Genomic DNA, 20,311 nt, shown 5'->3' on the forward strand with positions numbered 1-20,311 from the left:
ACAGGACAGGTAAGTTTTGACCAACAGGGCAAACCTCAGGCCCAGTTCTCTTAGGCCTGCCTCGCTGCAGGACAGCACTTAAAACCACCCCACTTGTAAAGCAATTATACTCCAATAAAGATGTAAAAAAAAAGAAAAACCTCCCCACAGCTCGAGGTGTTGGTCCCTGGGTCACCCTTCCACGTGTACGTGCAGAGGATGCCAGCCCCTCGTGGTCCGTCCTCCCCACCGGCCTCTGTCCACACCCAAGGTTGAGATGGACAAGCCATCGATGGTCGAGTTCTTCACCCTGGCAGGGGAGGAAGCCTGTGGGTTTGTGCCTTGTGTCCTGGCCTTTGTGGAACTCTGGGTGGGACAAGGGTATGGTCTTCAGCAGTACCTGCTGAGCGATTAGCCGTGAACCTACTGAGCAGGCTGCGGGGCCAGGTGACAACCTTGTGTTCTGCACTCTTGCCCTTCAAACCCGAAGGCTTGGCCAGCAGGGGCTATTGAGAACATGAAATGTGGCTCGTGTGACTGAGGAACTAAATTTCTAACTTCACATTTTAATTAACTTTAATTTAGGTAGCCACACGTGGCTAGCAGTTACCATATTAGATAATGCAACATAGATTAAGATCAAGTACTTTTAGCAAAAGACAACAAAAGCCAATTGACACCCGAAGAATTACTGGAATTGTCAGATAAGCATAGTTGTGCAGGAAAATGGTAAAAGAAATAACATAATCAAAGCAAAAAGACACTATTAGGAATAAATGGGCAGATTAGAAAATAAGGGAACTTCTAGAAATGATGAATGGAAATAAAACTCCATGGCTACTGATACATTTCAAGTAAATTGCAGATATCAAAAAATAAGATGAACAGATGGATAGACAGATATGATAAACTGAATAAAATGTCAAGGGTAGAATATAGGTAGTAGGTATATGAACATTTATTGTAAAGGTCTTTTAACTTGGTCATATGTTTGAATATTTATAATAAATGTCAGAAGAAGAAAAAACCTTCATGAACCAAATAAATCCCCCATGAATGCAGCACAGAGACAAGGAGATGAAACTATGAGAGAAGTTAAGAGATTTGGAGGATTGAATAAGAAAGTCTTAGCTCTATAATTGGAGTCCCAGAAGAAATGAGTGGAAAATTGAGTTAAAGAAATACCTGAGGAAGAAATGCAAGTTTTCTCAAACGGATAAAAAACATGCATCCACAAGTCCAAGATGCACAAAGTAGTAATTAAAGGTGGCCATAAAAACTCTGCTACTCCACCCACTGAAAGGGAGAGTCTTGCTCTTCTCCCCTTGAGTCTGCACTGGCTTCAGCAACTGGCTTGATCCACAGGCCACAGCAGAAGTCACACGGCATGACACCCAAGGCAACATCAAGACCATTCAGCTTCTATCTTGGTTTCTTGGAAAGTTTTTCCGGGGAAATCCAGCCACCTTGTAGAAATGTGACTAAAGAGTTCTCAAAACTATATAAAGAGGGACACACAGTGCCCAGCCTTCCAGCTGTCCCCACAACATTCGTATTATGAACGCCTATGAGCAAAGCCATCCTGGACCCTCCAGACCAGCCCAAGTTTCAGCTAAATACCAGCAAGAAACTCCAGTCAATCCCACGTGGAATGGGAGAATCACTCTGCTGAGACCTGCCTAAATTTCTGACCCACAAAAGAGAGATGAAACAATGGCTGTTTCTTTAAGCCACTAAGTTTTGGGGCAGTTTGCCATGCAACAAAACCAGGAAATTAACTCAGAAGCAAAAGGACGCAGAGCACCATCTAGTGTTCTTCCTTTAAGCACTCCTGCTACTTCTGTGCTCTCTCTTCTAGGATGTAGTTGGAAGCAAGTTCCCACTCCTCAAATAGTGAGGATAAGCCATTGCCCCAGTAGGAACTGCTTCCTTGGGCTCAGGCCAGGGAAGCACTCACTGAACTTCTAGATGCCATCTCTGCTCAGGCCAGACTTGGAGAGGGAACTGGAAAAACCAGTGAGCTCTGCAGAAGGAAAGCGTTAATCACAGAAAGCTTGAATTGCAGCTCCCAGGGAACACAGCAGAGAGGCCAGCAGCCACTGTGCTCTTTCCTTGACTGGACAAGCCCTGGGGCATGGCTGGACTTAGGGAGCTGAGGGGGAGGTATCGCTGTCTGAGACCTGCCCTCCAGTCTCAGACAGGGCAACCGAAGGCAACTGTAAACCTGACACCAGCCATGAAGCTGGTGTAGACGTCCCTGTGGCCCCCTCTGGTATCCCAGGACCTCTGTGGTAGGCGAGGGCGGGACTACCAGTGAGGGCTGGGGAGCGTACTCAGGGCCAGCGGTGGTGGAGGAACTCAGCAGGAGGCCGTTGTCGGCATCACTCTGGCCGGGCCCTCCAGTGGCTCTGTGCGCAGCGCCTCTGGACTCCAGGAAGTGTGTATTGGGTCTCTTTCTGGGAGATGCCCATGATACCACGAGGAGACGCACTCAGAGGTCACACTCCGGGGCAGGCTGTCTGTCCTGGCTCTGGAAGTGGTGAGGACAAGCCCATCCAAGGGACAAGCTATGACTCTGCCTCGGAGGGAGCCACTTGAAGGCCATGGAGAGAGTAGGTGGTGACAACACTTCACCACCCAGAGGTGCAGCCACCAAGGTGACCCCTGCCTCACTGGAGATGAGCCCAGCGCTTAGCCAAGCAAACCCTGATGCAGAAGTTAGGGTGTCCGCAGGAGCAGCAAGAATTCCCCGAAGAGAGCTCTCAGCCTGGGACACAAGGAAAAAGGACTTGGAGATGTGAGAAAGCTGTGTGATGACAGGGAAAGGATACGGCCTGCCCTCCAGGGACAGCTGGGCCTCAGTGGCCAGGCCTGCCCTTCATCCCATAGCAGCATCGTGTTTCACCAGGCAAGACTCTTGTCTGGACAGGCGTTTGCTGGCCTCCTCCAGGAATGCTCTCCACCACCTGAGAAGGACTGGGAGAAAGCAGCTCCCCTTCCTGGGGTGCAGTCCTTTCCCATAATCCCAAATCTGAGCGGTTGGCTGATCTCCGCGAGTCCACAGGGGTGGGCCTCATGGCTGGCACATCCTCTGAAGTGCCCTCCAGCCTTCCCCATTCTACAGGCGAGGACCAAGCTGCCGGTGAGCGGCTGCCACAGAGCTTGTTACAGGAATCACGGCGCTGGAAGGGGCTTCTCCACTGACTGAGGGCCCGGCAAAGATACTTTTTTCTGGGATCTCTGGCCACCTGGGATCAGAGACTGCTGTTCCCCTGGGGCTGGAGAAGAGGCTATTTTTCAAAGATCCTTCCCACTTATTTCCAGATTTAGTGGCCAGGATGCCGTCTGCTGCAGGCTTGGTGAGGAACACGAGGAAGCCTGGCTGAACCAGATGGGGCATAGAAATTCCAGAGACCCCAGGTTTCTTCTCTGCTTGAGTCTTTGGCCCAGTGGTGCTAGCAGTGGGTTTGGAGAAAGGTCTTTGAAATTAGATGGGAGCCTGTGTAACCTGGGGTTTCATGATCTTTTCTCCTGAATCTGCTCTGGGATCTCGGAAGACATAACACTTCCCCCTGAAAGGCCTGTATCTCCCTCCTCGAGCATAGTTCTGAGATAGCAGGACCACGTGCACAGCCAGAGCTTGGGTGGCATAAACGTGCACCCTTTTCTTTCAATAGTCATGGACCATACTGCTTTCTGCCACAGGGGAGACCCCCTGGAACACAATCTTGTCAGGGTTTGGCCCACAGTCATCATTTCCTGTGACCTTAAACACACTGACATAGACAACAGCATGGCTTTGGGGGCCAGCCCGTATGGTCCAGCTGCACCAGATATTCTGAGGAAACTGACTTTGAATCATAGGGATGGAGAATTCACCCATCTTGCCTTTCAGGATGGCACGGCGTTTTGTGAGGATGTAGATTTCTGTCCAAGAAGGTCCAAGTCCTGCAGGAGAAAAAGAACTGGGTAGAGGCTTTGGGAAGAAACCCTGTTCAGATGAGTGCGCTACAGAGCAAAGCTCATATTTTTCTTTTTCACGCCTTTCCTGTGCCTGGCCCAGGAGACTAGCGCCTTCAAGCTGTTGAGGGGAAGGTGTGAGGAGAGCTTGTTTAAGAAATAAGAGCAAAAAAAAAATCACATCCAACTTGTAGGAGATGGTGTTCCCCTCAGCTGGCATTTAAGACTGATTCCCTCAAAGGGGAGGGACGTGGGGAGACGAGGGGTGAAGTCACTCACAGAGGAAAAGCATCCTCATAGAAGACATTGCAAAGGCAGCTCTGGCACCTGCTGAGACCAGATGGGTGGGGACAGGGGGCCAGTGAGGCTGAGCACGAAGACAACCTGAGAAGCTGTAAGGCCCACACCTAGCTCAGCCATTGCCACCTGTGACACTGTGATTTATAATTGTATGTTTGGTCTTTGCCGCTCCTGGCACAGAGCTCCTACAACCCTGGAATTTCCTAAGTGAGGACACTGATACATGCCGATACATGTGTCTTTTATGTTAATGAGGTGACTTTTGGAAAGCACCTAGTTCACCTAACGATGGGGGCTGGTTTCTAGGGGAAACAACCAGGTGATTAGAAGGTTGGAAATCCCAGTCCCTCCGCAGGACCTCTGGGGAGGAAAAAAGGGGCTGGAAATTGAGTTCAGTCACCAATGGCCAGTGACTTAATCATTCAAGCCTATGTAAAGAAGCCTCCATGAACACTCAGAAGGATGGGATGCAGAGAGCTTCCAGGTGGGGAACGCATGGAGGTGCTGGGAGAGTGGTACCCTCAGAGCTGCAAGCTCTGTGCCCCTTCCCCATACCTTGCCCTATGCATCTCTCCCTTCTGGCTGTTCCTGAGTTACATATAACCGGTAATCTAATAAGTAAACTGTTTTTCTGAGTTCTGAAAGTCACTCCAGCAAATTAATCAAACCTGAGGAGGGGGTCATGGGAACCTCTGATTCACAGCCAGTGAGTCAGAGGCACAAGTAACAACCTGGACTTGTGACTGGCATCTGAAGTGAGGGCAGACCTGTGGGACTGAGCCCTTAACCAGTGGAATCTGATGCTATCTCTAGGTAGTTTGAATTGTAGGACACCTAGCTGGTGTTGGATAATTGCTTGGTGGTGGAGAAAACACACACACACACACACACACACACACACACACACACACACACACACACACACACACACACACACACACACACACACACACACACACACACACACACACACACACACACACACACACACACACACACACACACACACACACACACACACACACACACACACACACCCCCAAAGCTCCCTAGCAGGAAGGAAGCTCTCTTAATGGGTAGCTGTTATCAGGCTAGTAGCTTTACTCCCTGAATCTCAGTTTTCTTGTCTTTAAGACTGCCATTTTTACTTCAAAGGGTTTTAGCCAACGTTTAATCCATAGCATGCTTTTCTGTGTTCTCACAACTGTTTTTATTCTATTGGGAATGGATGGGGTGGGGAGATTCAGGGAAGCTTAGCTATAGCCCTTGAGAACACAGTTCAGTTATGGGAAAAGAATGACATTTATAAAGAAAAAAAAGCTTACGAGGCAGCCTCCGATGGCCAGTGCAGAGTTTAGAGGAAGGGAGAGATCCTCTGAATGCCTCCAGGTTGTCCCCATCCCTCCTGCAGGTGTAGAACTGTGGGAAGACAGAGGCCTTTATTTTGTTAATAAGATTTTATTTATTTACTGTTTTTGGCCACACCACGTGCCTTGTGGGATCTTAGTTTCCTGACCAGGAATCAAACCTGGGCCCACCGCAGTGAAAGCGCGGAGTCCTAACCACTGGACCGCCAGGGAAATCCTCAGGGGCCTTTAGACCAGAGAAGAAGGCAGGTCCAGTCGCCTAAACCCAGAAGCCACTGTCCAGTCTTCTCTGCCCCAAAGGAATACATCCGCATGGACTTTGGGCTCCTCCTTTGACATACCTAGACTCCAACTACTTTTCATTCCCATCTCTATACCACATCTCTCACTTGGATTATTCTAGTGCCTTCCTAACTCACCTCCCTGCTTCTACTCTTATGGAATGGTCCATTCTTCAGCGTGATTTTTGTTCAGAGAGATACCACATCATTCACACCCTCAACACCCTCCAGCAGCCTGCCCTCACTCACAGGGAAGTCACCTGAACAGGATCACTAAGGTCTTTCGTGATCTAGCCATTGCCTCCCGGGCCTGTCTCTCTCCACCTTGTACTGACTTCCTTTCTCTTCTTAGAACATTCTGTTCCTACCTCAGGGACTCAGCACTTCTGTTCTCCCTGCCTGGGTGCTCTCCCTCAAATTCATGTGGTTTCTCCCTCATTTCAACCAGGTTTCTGCTCGAATATCACCTCAGATAAATATTCTCTAACCACAGTCGAGAAAACACCCCTCCCCATCACTCATATTTTTCTTCTCCAAATCTAGAAATTACAGATATTTTTATGTTTAATTGATGGATCGTCCCCTGACTAGAACATAAGCTGCATGGAAGAACACACTTTGATTTGTGCACTGTTGCATTCCCAGGGCTTAGCACAGAATAGCACCTAGCAAACGGCAGCTGTTCCATAAAGGCTGGCTGAGTATGTGAATAAGAGTCTGTCAACTATTTGATTCTGTGTCACTTGGACAGGACAAAAGGTCAGTAATAATATGACCATAGACCAGTGGGAGGGCAGTGACATATCCCAGAATAAACATGTCCCTTGTCTCTGACAATAATAACCAGAATCCACTTAGCAGATAAGGGTGCAGAGTAGGACAGTGGCCTTCAAACAAATGAGCTTCAGGAGGGCTTGGAAAGGCAGCGATTACTGGACCCCACCTCCAGAGTTTGATTCAGTAGGTTGGGGCCTGAGAGTTTGCATATCTAATAAGCTCCCAGGTGATGCTAATGATTCTGGTCTGGGGATCTCATTTTGAGAACTATAAAAAAAAAAAAAAAAAATTGAAAATCTTTTTCATTTCTGCCCAAAGAATCCCAGGGTGAGACTTATTTGAAGAAAGCCAACATGCTTGCCCCTCCTTTCACCACATGGATCCTAATAGCTGATCTTTGTTTATAATTTTGTCATCTCCTCTTTCAACATCTTCACTCACCTTTGCTAAAGTGTCTCCTCCCCTGATCCTCAAAACTAAGTTCTTCCAGATTCAAGTCTCACCTCCTCTGCGGAGCCTTCCGTGACTGCACGGGTCCCTGATGCCCTCCCTCTTCTTCATACCTGTGGAACTGCTCCCACAGGTTAGACACTAGATCATCTTTCTAATCACTAGTTTTCCTAGTCACTCCACAGGCTTGTTTCACCTCATCTCAGACCAGAAGAAGAAGAGCAAATCCAAGTTGTGAATATCCACTTTAAGGGCTCAGAACTATGGCAGGAACAAGAGTCCACAGAGCCCGCTATGTGCCCCTGCCACCTGGAGATGACCCCCAGCCTCGGGAACTCACCACCCACTGGGCGACCTTTAGGGGTATCTAGTGAGCACCAGGACATGACTTCATCCTGGGTCATTAAGACCCCCGATACAGCTGGAGACAGAAGGCGGCAGCAGAAAATTCATTCTTCACCCAAAGCTTCTAAATTCTGGCCTGCCAGAAATACACCACCCAGAAACATACCAAGAGCAGCATTCTCCTCTGTCCTTTCTCCTCGGACCAACACAACAGACGTCAAAGACAGAGAGTGCACCAGAAGCCGTGCGGATGGGCTTCAATCCCGACAGAGACGCCAGTTGGCCAGCCAGGTGTTAACGTGGCTCTCAGTGCTGATGGCTGCATATTAGAGTCACCTGGCCCAACTCAAAACCAATTTAGTCAGAATCTCTGGGGGTGGGACCTGGGCCTTGATATTTTTTAAGCTGCCCAGGTAATTCCCATATTTCAGCCAAAACTGAGAAAAGCTGCTGTACTCTCTCCTAACTCAGGAATGTCAGTGCCGACATGGCGAGTTCTCTGTTTTACTTGGATCATTCATTTGGGCCCTCTGATGGCCCTGGTGCTTGGCAGTCCCGTGTTGCTCAGCTCTGAGAAATGACTCTATACAGGGACAAGGAACACTTAAGCAGAGATCAAGTACCAGGCCAATGGGCTTCTCCCCAGGCCCGACCTCAGGATTTTATTGCTACGCCAAATGGTGTTAGCTTTGAGATCCTAAGAAGGTTACAAGCCATCCCGTGGCCCTAACTCTAATGCCAGTGTTTGGTTACAGGCAACACTGTGTAGAGGCTGGTGGGAGCTCCTTCAGGGAAGGATCAACCAGCATCAGCTGCTTGCGGCAGACTTGGCCCCAGGGCTGACTCTGACCTTGTCTCCTCTTGATTTCCTGGAGTTTGGGAGTAAAGATAGAGGTAGATACCAGAAAAAAAGAATTCGTCCTGGTCTTAAGGGTCACGATTTGATGACCACCTCGCTCATTTCCTCGAAGGCCAAAGTCCCCAAATGTTGATGACAAAGGAGACTTTATACCCATTCTGGGAACCTACCTGACTTGTGTCATCCACCTCTTCTTTGAGAGTTTTTTCACCTGGGTCACTATTGTTTCTCTGCCCGAGGTGGTGGCCTGGCCTCCCTCACAGATGACAGGTGTCCTGAGGTCAGCAGCTCAGCCTTACCGTGCGGGGTCATAACCATGCAGGGTCTCTGGGGCATTGATGTTTTGGCAGAAATGTTGGAAGAGGAAGGGTGTTCTTCCCCCCTGCAGGGCTCTTTCAAGAATTAAACATGATTAAAGGCACAGGGGCGGCCTGCAGCAACAGCAGGCAGTAGATGTCACAAGTGTCACTCTCTACTATCCAGAGGCCTGAAGTCCAGCAGGACATGTGCTTCCTGGCAGGAACAGGAAGCACCTGTTTTCCAGAGGCCTTTCTCACCCCCTTACTTCCTCCTCACCTTCCCCGCTTATTCATCTAGCAAATGGCCCCAAGAACCTAACCCCCTGCTTCACTCCCTTGTCCGGGGGCCCCCAAAGGGCTCTGAACAAGATGCTGGTGTGCAATGTGGGGGGATGAGGCTGGCCCCATCCCCACAGGGGTACAGCCATGTGCCACCCACTCCTGGGTGGACCCCTCAACCTGGGGCACCCTGAGAGCAAGAGGGTGGCAGGCCGGGCTCTCCCTGCACGAGGAGCTGGACAGTCCCTCCATACTCACCACCTTTTCCCAGGGCCTGGGAGCCAGGCCAGACGTGGAGCTGGACCTGAGACCTGATTGTGGACAAGGGCTGGGGCCTGGCCTCTGAGGAGCTTCTCTTCCAGCCATCAGGCAAGAGAGGGAGACCAAGAGGAAGAAAGGCCGTGTGGAGGCCCATTCCGACCGGGGCTGCCTTCCCTTTCCAAGTAGCAGAGGTCTGAGGCCAGACAAAGCCTCCACTGATGCCTCCTTTAGGGCAGCCCTGGCCTGAGGGCTGATTCACCAATGGGGCAGCTGTTCTGCATCGTCCAGTGAAGGGCAGGATGCCTCAGCACAGCTGGGATGTGATCACTACTGGGAGAATGGAAATCAAGAACTCCTGAGGAGAATAGGCATTCTTTCCAAAGAAGACATACAGATGGCTAACAGGCACATGAAGAGATGCTCATCAGGAAAATGCAAACCAAAACCACAATGAGACATGACCTCACACCTGTCAGGATGGCTATCATCAAAAATATAACCAAGTGTTGTCGAGGTCATGGAGAAACGAGAACTCTCATGCACTGTTGGTGGGAAGACAGCATGGAGGTTTCTTAAAAAACTAAAAATAGAACTACCATATGACCCGGCAATGCCACTCCTTGGTTTTTATCTGAAGAAAACGAAAACACTGATTTGAAAAGATCTGTGCACTCCTATGTTCATTGCATTGTTTATCCATTCATCTGTTAAAAATCTTCCTTTAGCTTTTAAGTTCTTAAAATATTTTTTCCCTATTTATAAATTTAGTAAACAAAACTATAACAAACATCTTTAAGGATTTCTTTGGCTAGTAGTTACTTGGTTAATATTTGGTCCACTTTATAAGCGTCATTAATTTAACACATTCAAACATTTATAAATTTAACATATGCAATTTTTTCTTAAGTACCTCAATTGCTCAAACAAAATCTTACCAAGAACTTTTGAAAAACATATAAATCTAATAAGTTAAATGGATAAATATAGTAACAATTTAGGTTTTCCTAACTTTCAACACCATACATAAATTTATTAAACTTTCAACTCAAAATCATAAGTCTAACTCATTTACTCAATTACACTTCAAAATCTGAATTATAAGTCTCACCCTTCCTCTAATAGAGCAAATTCTCGTCAACGTTACAAGTACTTAAAATGCCAAATATGCATAGGGTATTCTTAGAACAAAAGAATCAATACTATAGGTTTATCTTTAAGTCATTTCTATACTTGGTTATAAATCTTCCTGGGCTGAAAGAAGTTTTCCCAGACGGTGGGATTTTCCAGACTTCCCAGAAAATAAGAACCATGTGGGGCATTTCTTAAATATACAGATTCCTAGGCTCCAACCCAGATCCAATGAATCTGCATTTCCATGGAGAAGACTAGGTAATCTGCATGATCATAAAAGCCCCAGGTTTATCTTAGAAGTTTGGAAACACTTTACTTAGGGAAAAATTTCTTCTCAGACATCTATAGACCAGATTTCGGCCAGGCTCTGACTAGATTCTTGTGAGTAACTCTGAAAGGACACCTCAGCCCTATGTATCTTCCTCTGCAGGGTCACTGTAAGCTAGGAGAGGTGGCCTTCCTGCCTTAGAGGTGTGTCACCGCTGCTTAGGATTTCAAGTTAGATTACAGCCAGTGGGCTTTGTCACTGGATTGGACTTTGCATTTCCCTGGCTCTCTAGATAGTATAAATGTCTTCTCCTATCTCTAGAACTTTGAGTGTCATTCTTAACATATTTCTCCAGGTTCTCAGGACCATACATCCTTATAGACACTAAAATGCTGCCCCATTGAACCCTGGTGTCTCCCTCAGCTTTGTCTGACTTGTCAGTCATGACTTCAAGGTCATTTTCCGGACAGGTTCCTAACTGGTGCCCTGATTCCAGCCCTAACCCCTCCACACAGCAACTAGATGATCTTCCCAAGATGCAGGACCAGGGCACACACTGCTAAACCCTCCCTTGGCATGGCATGAAAGGCCTGGCTCAAGAACACCTGCCTGCCTCTCCCCGGGTCCATCTCAGGCTGCTCCCAGTGGGCCCCACGCCCACAGAACGCCCCCCCGCCCCGCAGGGCTAGTCAAGCACCCCTGATTCTGGCTGGCACAGGGGCCAGTGTTTGCCAAAGGAGTGGCCAAAGATAGTCTGCATCAGAATTGCTGGGCAGAGAGAGGCATGTTTACTAACATGCAGATTCCTGGGCCCCACCCCAGATAATCGGGCTCTGAACCTCTAGGGAACGGGGTCCAGAAATACTCCTCGTTAACAAGCCCCCATCCCCACCCCCAGGAAATTCTTGTGCTCACTAACATTTGCAAAGCATGGCCTGCGTAGTCCAAGAGCAGTAAAAGCAAGCTTCACTTTCCTAAAATAGGAAGAAAAACGTATTTCTGTTGCCAGCGTCCAGACTTCAGCAAAGTAAAAGAGTCACAATCATTAAACCCCCTCCATGTGAGCGTTATGGTTGTGTATTTGTCACAAAGGCACAAAAACCCTGTGTGTGGGTGCACATGCCTGGGTGTGTGGGTGGGGATGGTCTTTGCACTTGAAGGAGGTTACGGTGGAAGACGGCAAGGAGGAGGCAAGAGGAGGGTAATTAGAAAGAAAGGGGGTCTCCAATGGGACTACCGGACAAAGACAAACCCAGAGCCCATGGCCCTTCAGGCTGCAGGGTCATGGGAAAGATGAAGGCTAAGGAGGGGCTGCCTGAGAGGTAAGATGACACACCACAGCAGGGCTGCTTACCAAAAACACAATATTGAGTGAAAAGAAAGCATCACAGAAGAATACAGTGCATTCCATTTGCATGAATTTTTTAAAACTAGCAAAAGCAAATAGCATATTTGGTATAGGAATGCATATAAAGGTGGTAACACTGTAAAGAAAACCAAAGAATGACGCACTGAAATTCAAGACTGTGATCCCCGGGGCTACCTCTGGGAGAGAGGGGACCACAGGGGACTTCAAAGGTACCAGTAAGTTTCCTAAGAGGTGGGGGGGTACTCAAGCGTGGTTATATATACGTAACACGTATCATTTTGCATGTATGATATATTAAGGTTTTTAAACATATATATGAAATAGTGAACAGCATGAATAAAATAAACCACTTGCTCATCAAATTCTGAAATACTAGGAAAAGGCGTCACCTGGAATTTGTGGCAGGCATGGCTTGAGCAAATAAAATGAAGCCCCATTGACCAAGTGGATTATGAATGTTGAGCACTTGTGCTGGCTGACCGAGCCTCCGGGACAGCCATGGGCAGGTGAAGAAGGCCTGGGGACCCGACTCGGAGAGGAAGTACCACGTCTCATGTCCAGGGCTGAGAGCCACGCAGCAGAGGCAGTGTCCTGTGGAGCGTGTGGGCCCAGCTCAGCACCCACCTCCACGGAGTCCTATCTGTTCCAGAAAGGGAGGTGGTTTTGGACCCACTAACAAAGAAAAAAAAAATGCTGTTTCTATTTACAGATGCCTTCTTCACTGCAGCCTTTACTAAGGGTCTGGCGTTTCCTTAAAAGTTCCTTTAAAGCAAACAGGAAAGGATTTTATCTAAGAGAGAATCCTCTGCAACTCCCCACTGTGAGCATGCTTCAGTGAACAGTCCAGAATGGGCAAGACTGCAAACACGCGCCCCTGGGTGGGGCTGGAAAACCTCCCCATGAGCCGTGCCCATCACGCCTCTTCTGTCCCTTGGTGCCAGAATGGGATTTGCCAGCACAAACCAGCAGAACCACCTGGCAATTTCCACTCACTTGAAAAGGGTTTCCTTTCAAGTCTGTTTCCTTGCTTAGTCCCAGAGTTCTCAAAAGCAGCAGCTCCCTGGTTCTCCCTCTCCGGACCCCTAGTACTTGTTGCTCTTCCCCGATTTTGTGCAATTCACTGTGCCCTGCTGTAGGACAATTCCCAGGCTGCTGGCCCTTCAGGTTATCTAGTTATCCCTTGCATTATTATTTTCTACTAATAACAAAACAACAGCCTGCTGTGCCTATGGGCACCTCCTGCAGATTTTTTGTAGGAAGAAGACTGTGCCAGGCCTCCTCCTAGCTCCTCCTCCTTGGATGTCTGTTGGGTTAAATTACAAGGAGCGATTTCTAATCCTTTCTTCTAAAATGACTTTTATTATCATCATCTCTTTTTTTCTGACTAAAAGAGAAATTTGTTGTATTAATTTCCTATTGCTGCTGTAACCAACTTCCACAAACCTAAAAGATTAAAACAACACAAGTTTATCATCTGAAAGTTTTGGGTGTCAGAAGTCCAAAATGAGTCTCACTGGGCTCAAAGCAAGGTGTCAGCAGGGCCAAGTTCCTTTTCTGGAGGCTCTAGGAGAGAACCGGTTCTCTTGCCTTTTCCAGCTTCTAGGGGTCGCTGGCTTTTCTGGGCTTCTGGCTCCCTCCCATCTTCAATAGCTGGTGGAGACTTTCTCCCAGGGCATCAATGTTCTGCCTCCCTCTTCCACATGTAAAGACCCCTGTGATGACATTGGGCCACCTGGGTTATCCCAGCTGCTCTCACCTTCTCCAGGTCAGCTGATTAGCAGTGACAGTTCCATATGCAAATTTAATTCCCTTTTGTCATGTAACCTAACATAGTCACAGACTCTGAGGATTAGGATGTAGACATCTCTGGTCATTATTCTGCTACAACATATATGCTCATTGTAGAAAATTTAGACGCACAGGAAAAGCATAAGGGAGAATATAGAAGCCACTTCTAACCCCACTTCCCAGAGATAACCACCATCAATTTATTGTGTATTCATCCAGTCCTTATTTTATTTTATTTTTATTTTTTAACATCGTTATTGGAGTATAATTGCTTTACTGTGTTGTGTATCCAGTCCTTTTAAGTGCATATGTTTCCTTTTCTTTGTAAACTAGGTTTGAATAATACCATATATATATGTTTATATAGACATATATATAGTGTTTAGTAATTTTCCTTAATAGTATGCATGTACTTCTATGCTATTTACTATTTTGTTACATTCCATTTTTTAATGGCTACCTAGCATTCCACTATGTGGATGTACTATAATTTATTTAACTAATTTAGTTAATCCTTTATTGTAGGACACATAATGTATCTCTAACTTTTCTTCGTGCCTAGTAGCCCTATGATAAACATCTCTGGAAGCTACATCTTTGTACACATTCTTAGGATACATTCCCCAAAGGTACCCCAAATATTGGGTGGCCACATCATTTATCCCCCAAAGCAGGACATTTTTAAGTATGAAAAAGGGTAATCTTAAAATTTAACAGTAACTGATAACTAACAGTAAGCCAGGACGGACCTGGGCACGATACATTCGGCAAACTGGCTTCATGAAACATTGCCGTGGTTTAGTCCTGTGGGCAGCACCCAAGAATCCTGCTCTAAGCCCTTGTCAAAATTGCCAGGCCTCCCCGTGCCCCCAGCTCCCAACCTCCATCTTCCTAAAACTGAAAACCACACGGAGGCAAATGTCATCCTCACTGTCACTGGAGAGGTAGCAGCGGCAGGCCTGTTTCTTGTGGCAGGAAGAAGACAGCTAAGTCCTGCTTTGCCCTGGTAGCCAGTGATTTTACTCTAGGTGAGTCTATTATAGCTCCTGATCCAGGTAAGGCTGGGTTAGCTTCGAGGCAGCAGTGACCAACCTGCCTTCCCTACACACAGGCCCAGGTACAGGCTCCGAGAGGAAGCTTCTCCCAGGGCCTTTACCCAGACCCAGGCAGGTGCCCCCTGGGTAGCCCTGTAACAAGACAGTATTACCTGAGCAAACTTACCTGCCAAACTTACCTGAGCAGGAGACACTGACCCTGAAGAGCCCAGAGCAAGAGCTTGGAGCTGCAGTCAGCCCATGTTCCCTAACACGGGGAATGTTACAAGGAACAACTTACACTCTCTCATCAGAGGACTTCCACTTGGACAGAACCCTCTGAAACCATCAACCGTCAAGAACATACCCAAATAAAGCAGTCGCCGAAACCACAAAAATGAAAAGACTAAATTCACTGTTTTGTAACATTCCCGTGGGTCTTGTTTTGTTTTTTTATTTTGGTAGCGGTCATTTGACCTGGCCACCCAGGCTACCGAATGCTCTCAGGGAAAAGACTGGGGCCCCTGCACAGGATTGTGAATGCAAACACTGAAGAAAAGCTATCAAGCCCTCGGGTTTCTTGTTGCAGGCATTTCTGACCTTCTGAGTCAAGTAACCTGACGAAACAGTCACCTCATCTACCCAGAGGCCACTCAGGAAGCATCTGACTCATTCTTGTTGACTCATATGCTGGAAAAGCAAAACCAAATGGGCTCTGATAGCAATCTAGTTTGGAGCAGTTTTACTTGTAAGCAACTGGCTCCCTGCCTACAGAGAACATAAACCTACAGAAATAAAGAAAAAAGCTTAGCAAACCACTCCCTACCCCCAAATAATGTTCCAGGTGATATTTTGTAAGCACAGCTGCAAACTGTGCTCTGTTAACATGGAAATGGAGCAAAACACACCTGGACACTGTGCATCATTTGTGAAATGAGCAAGGGGCAGAGCAGGCCAGCCCGGAACACGAACTGGCCAGTAGGCAGGTCTCGAACACTTGGGTGTTCTCTCTCTCAGAAAGAGCTGCTCTTTTTTTATTTCACCTTTGCGTTCTTAGTGGACATGTCATTCAGCTGGAGATCTGGACTGTCTGATATAAGCAAAGGCAGAGTCGTGGGATCACCACTGGCCACATAAGGGAGTCCAAAAATTTGGGGAAAGAAAACACCGGCCCAGACAGTGAAGCGTGTTGGATTTCTCACATCAAAAGTCAGCTTCTCAAATAGGGGAAGACACAGCCAAAAGTACTAGACGTGCATGCCTCTGGAGAAAGGGACTAGGAGGTAGAAAGGATGCTCTTTTTTATTATGAACATCGCAATACTATTGACTTTTAAAGTACGAATATATATTACTTTGTTTTAAAAAAAATTAAATGTTTCTAAAAAAAAAAGGAAGCAGAACAGAAGCCCTAAGAAATGGGGTCAGTTCCATTTTTATGGAGTTTTAGGGGCATCTTTTGAGGCTCTAGAAATTGTAATTTTCTTGTTGTATGTTAATTAAGCTTCTCCACCTGGGGGGAGAAAGTCAGCTTCTGGATTTGGAAGGATGGCAGCCAGAAAAGGTCCTGACTGTGGACCTAGAGCATGGCCTCCCCACGTCTCTGTGGGCCCTGGGCAGGTGGATTTCTCTACAGGTATCTTTGGATGCTGACAACAGGGCTGGCCAGAGAAGGGATACATGTCAGATCTATGCTTAGCCCCTAGACTCTAGACCCCTAGATCACTTCGTGTGTCATCTCCTACGGCTGCTTCTGGTAGAACCACAGCCCTGAGGAGATCCACACAGAGGCTTCAGGCCTTTGCATCCTTTACACTGGCGATTCCTTCTTCCCTCGGATATGCACTCGGCCTGCTCCCTCGCCCCCTTCAGGCCTCTGAGCAAATGTCAGCCGCTTAATAAAAGTTGTGCCTGGTCAGTTACTACCTGAAATGGCCTTACAATTCGCCTGCTAGATTTCTCTTCCTTACACTTATTACTACTTCCTATTATGTGATCTATTTATGTATCCAATAGAGAGAGACAGAGGTGGGGAGGGAGGGAGGTGGGGGGAGGGAGAGAGAGACTGGTTGTAATTCCTCCTCATGACCACAAGATGGCACCATTGCTCAGAGTCTTTACTCTGAAAAGCAAATCAGGCAAGCAAAATCTAAGGCTGCTTTGGGATTCCGGGCTTCCCTCCCTCCCTCTCTGTCCGTCTATCTGTTTTAGTCTTTCTTCTTCCTCCACTCCCCCTCCCTCTGCCCCACCCCCCTTCTTCAATACCGACTTACTGAGCTTCTGGTGGCGTTGGGCAATATGATAGCAGAGGCCCTTTTGTGACGCTCAGAGCAACAAAGATTCCTGAGACTGATTGATGTTTGTCTACACAAAGTGCAGTGGTTGGCTCATGGGGTACGACTGGAAAGGCTCAGTCCACCTGCTTTTTCTTCTCTTTGGACCCTGCTGGTACTGCCCTGGCCCTTGGCAGCTTCAGGGACAATCTGTTCTCTTACCCTTCCTCTTACTACGTTCGCCCCACCTCCCAGCACGCACATCTTGGAAGCTTTTGCCCTGAGATCCGGTTCTAGGGGGTCATCGGAATGACTCTAGAGAAACTATAAACACGTACAAAATGTCTCCTGGTGGCGGTTCTGAGGTCTCCTTTGTATTTTAGCCTGAGGAAAAAGCAGCCAGTGGCTTGGGGATGGTGGGTGGAGCTTGCAGTATTTTTCTAAGATTTTTGTAGTTGGGGAATAAATCACCAGGGATGGGCAGGGCTGCAGGCTAATTCCAGTACAGCAGGATCAGGGCTATGAAAACATGCACACAAAGGAAACTTCAAAGCTCTTCCTCGAATCTGAATGGGAAGGGGCCTACGGAAGGTCCTGTTAACTTTGCACCAAACGACCTCTTGCTTTCAGATGGCCCTGCAGCTCTGCACACACTTCTGGTCCAACCCTCTCAGTGGGGTCAGGATTCAACAGGGTCCTGAAGGCAAAGAAGAAGGCAGAGCCCAGAAGTTGGGGTCTGGGTCTAACTGTTCTCTGGCCTGAAGAGCTGAGGCTGATTTCCTCTTTGCAAACTGAGCCCAATCACCGAAGGAACTCTCCCCACTTCAGTCCCGGCCTCTTCCCCAACCCTGGTCAAACCCCGACACAGCTACTTTGCAGGGAGTGGTGAGAATTACTACTGCTGGAAGGTCACTTAAGGTAATAATCAGAACACTCATTAATTTCTGAGGCCTAAGTGACTCATTTATCTCTGATATGCACAGGGATCAAAGGAGGGCATTTATGGCTTAGGAACAAGCTTCCCATACTTTCCCCTGCTATAGTAAATAATAAAGAGCTCCCAAGCCTGCCTTCTTCACCCTTCTCTTCCTGGAGGATTTTCTGTCTTTACTGTCCCTGTACAAAACCAACCCACCTCTGCCTTCTCCACTCCTCCCTCTTTAAGAACCCTGGCAGGTCAAGCTGCTCTCTGCCCAGCTCGGAGAGTCTTGGTTGTAGCTGTGCAGTGGAGTGAGTGGTGCTGATCCCTCCGTCCCAGGGGAGGGCACCAAGCCCCTGACCTCCAGCAGCCCCAGGGTGGGCATCAGGCGGGCTCTCCCTGTTAATTTGCTGTCTTTACTTTGCCTGGGTATGTACATCTGTGCCATCAGTCTGCCTGGGTCAGCTGGAAACCTGGCCCTGTCACCTATTAGCTGTGTGACCTTGGGTGAGTTCCTTAACCTTTTTCAGCCTCAGTTTTCCAATCTTTGAAATAGGGATAATAATAGCATCTGACTGGTTTATGAAGATTTCCTAAGATAAAATATGTGAAATGCTTACTTAGCACAGAGCCTGATACAAAATAACATCAGCTACATTTGTCAGTGCCTCAAAATTCTTATTTCCAAAAACTTGTAGCTGCAGTGCAAACTGAGTCTCTCATGTTCTGATGTGGCCTCTAAGAGATGCTGAGGTGAGGATGCATGTTGCCCCCACCCCCAGGACCCTGGACCACCACCGTAACAGAAATCAGATCGTGTGTGTGTACGTGTGTGTGGTGGAGGGTCCTCAGCCTCAAGGAGGCTGTGAGATGGGCCCAGGTCAGTTTCTCAACCTCGGCATTACTGACCTTTTGGACCAGGTAATCCCTTTGTTGTGAGGCCTGATCCTGTGCATTTCAGAACGTTTAGCACCATCTTTGGCCTCTACTTACTAGGTGCCAGTAGCAGCCTTCTGGTCACAACAATCAAAAATGTCTCTAGACATCACCACATGTCCTTTGGGGGGCAAAACTGCTCTTGGTTGAGAACCACTGGTGTAGGCAGACGGGGAAGTGTGAGGGTCTCTCCGCAGGTGCCTGGCTGAGCTAAGGGGAGAAGGCAAGAATGAACGTGGTCAGAGAGGATATCCTCCTGCCCCAGGCAGGCCTCAGGCAGACCCTCAGGACTGAGTACAGAGGTTGACCTCAGAAGGTAAACCCCCGTGGTTTTCCCTAGTAAGGATGTAGCCTGGCTTCCTCAGGAGGCCATGCCCAGCTTGGATGTGGACCTCTGCATTCCCTGTAGCCAGAACTCAAATACATAACCCTGTCCAGCCCCAGGAGCCCTGGCCAAGAAACAGTGCCCCAGTGGCACAGAATGATCACCGAATGGACAATTCTTACCTCAGGACAGAATGCACAGCCAGGCTGCCCAGGTGCGAATTCCTACGCTGCTACTACTTGCTGTGTGACCTTGAGCAAATTGCTTAACCTCTCTGTGCCTTAGGATTCTTATCTGTAAAATGAAGACAACAATAGCATTGACCTCATAGGGTTGTTATAAGGATTAAATGACTTAATGTACTTAGAACAGAGCCTAGCACACAGCAAGCACTAAGTGTTTGCTAAATAAGCCAAAATCTGAAAAGAAGCTGCTACAGACCAGGAGATGCAGCTTCTGTAAGTCAGAGTTTGCCCCTGCTATGACCTCAGGTCCAGCAGTTGTGTTTCTGGGGGCCCCTGGCTACCTGTGCTGGGGTGTGGGGTTGAGACTCCCTGGGGCAGCTGCCCTGCTGAGGTGGTTGTTCTTAAGGAAAGTTCACGTGACCAGAGAGCAAACTCAGTGCAAAGGGCTCCAGAACTTCTTAGCTAATAGCCCCTGGGGATTCCTTTGATTAGAGAGTATCGGGAGGAAAAACTTTTTTCTCTACCAATTTAGGTTCGGGGGTTGGAGGTAGGGGCTAGATTAGCGGGAGAAAAGACAAAGTTTGTGCACACACTGAGTGCAGGAGCACTGTGTAATGAGTAACTCACTGAGTAACCAGAAGCAAAGGTTCGTATACCAACTTAACAAAGGCGGGCGGGGGAGGGGGAGGGGGAGGGCTTCAAAGGATGGAAGGCTCTGATCAGGCTTGTTTACACAATTTCTTTGGGAATGTCCTGGTGCCCAAGGTCGGTGCCTCCCTGACTGGAGAGCAGCTGGAGGGTGGAGGTGGCGGGTGGCTGCTGATTCTCCATGCTCTGTGCCAGGCAGATAAGGAAAGTTCAGAGGAGAGTTCTGCATCTGCTGCTGGGCTATTGGTCCCATCAAGGGAAGCACCTGTGGAAGGAAGG

General features: G+C 47.9%; 1 protein-coding gene across 2 annotated transcripts in view; it reads right to left on the minus strand.

Moving 5' to 3' along the window:
* Positions 1-537: 537 nt before the first annotated feature.
* LOC309643692 (uncharacterized protein) overlaps positions 538-20,311 on the minus strand; it is a 104,534-nt gene continuing 84,760 nt past the window's right edge. The window contains exons 6-8 of one of the 2 annotated variants that reach the window (XR_014253969.1): positions 20,118-20,297; positions 5,565-19,493; positions 538-3,927 (exon numbers count right to left, since the gene is read on the minus strand). Coding sequence is in view for 1 of the 2 variants with exons in the window: in XM_082426673.1 (XP_082282799.1) it covers positions 3,650-3,927; positions 5,565-5,658; positions 7,626-7,637 (384 nt within the window). In the remaining variant the exon portion in view is untranslated. Of the gene's footprint in view, positions 3,928-5,564; positions 19,494-20,117; positions 20,298-20,311 lie in introns of those variants that run through there. The other variant, XM_082426673.1, reaches the window with a different exon arrangement.

The sequence above is a fragment of the Balaenoptera physalus genome (genome assembly GCF_965194825.1).
Source record: "Balaenoptera physalus genome assembly, chromosome: 15".
In the NCBI taxonomy this organism is placed as follows: domain Eukaryota; kingdom Metazoa; phylum Chordata; class Mammalia; order Artiodactyla; family Balaenopteridae; genus Balaenoptera; species Balaenoptera physalus.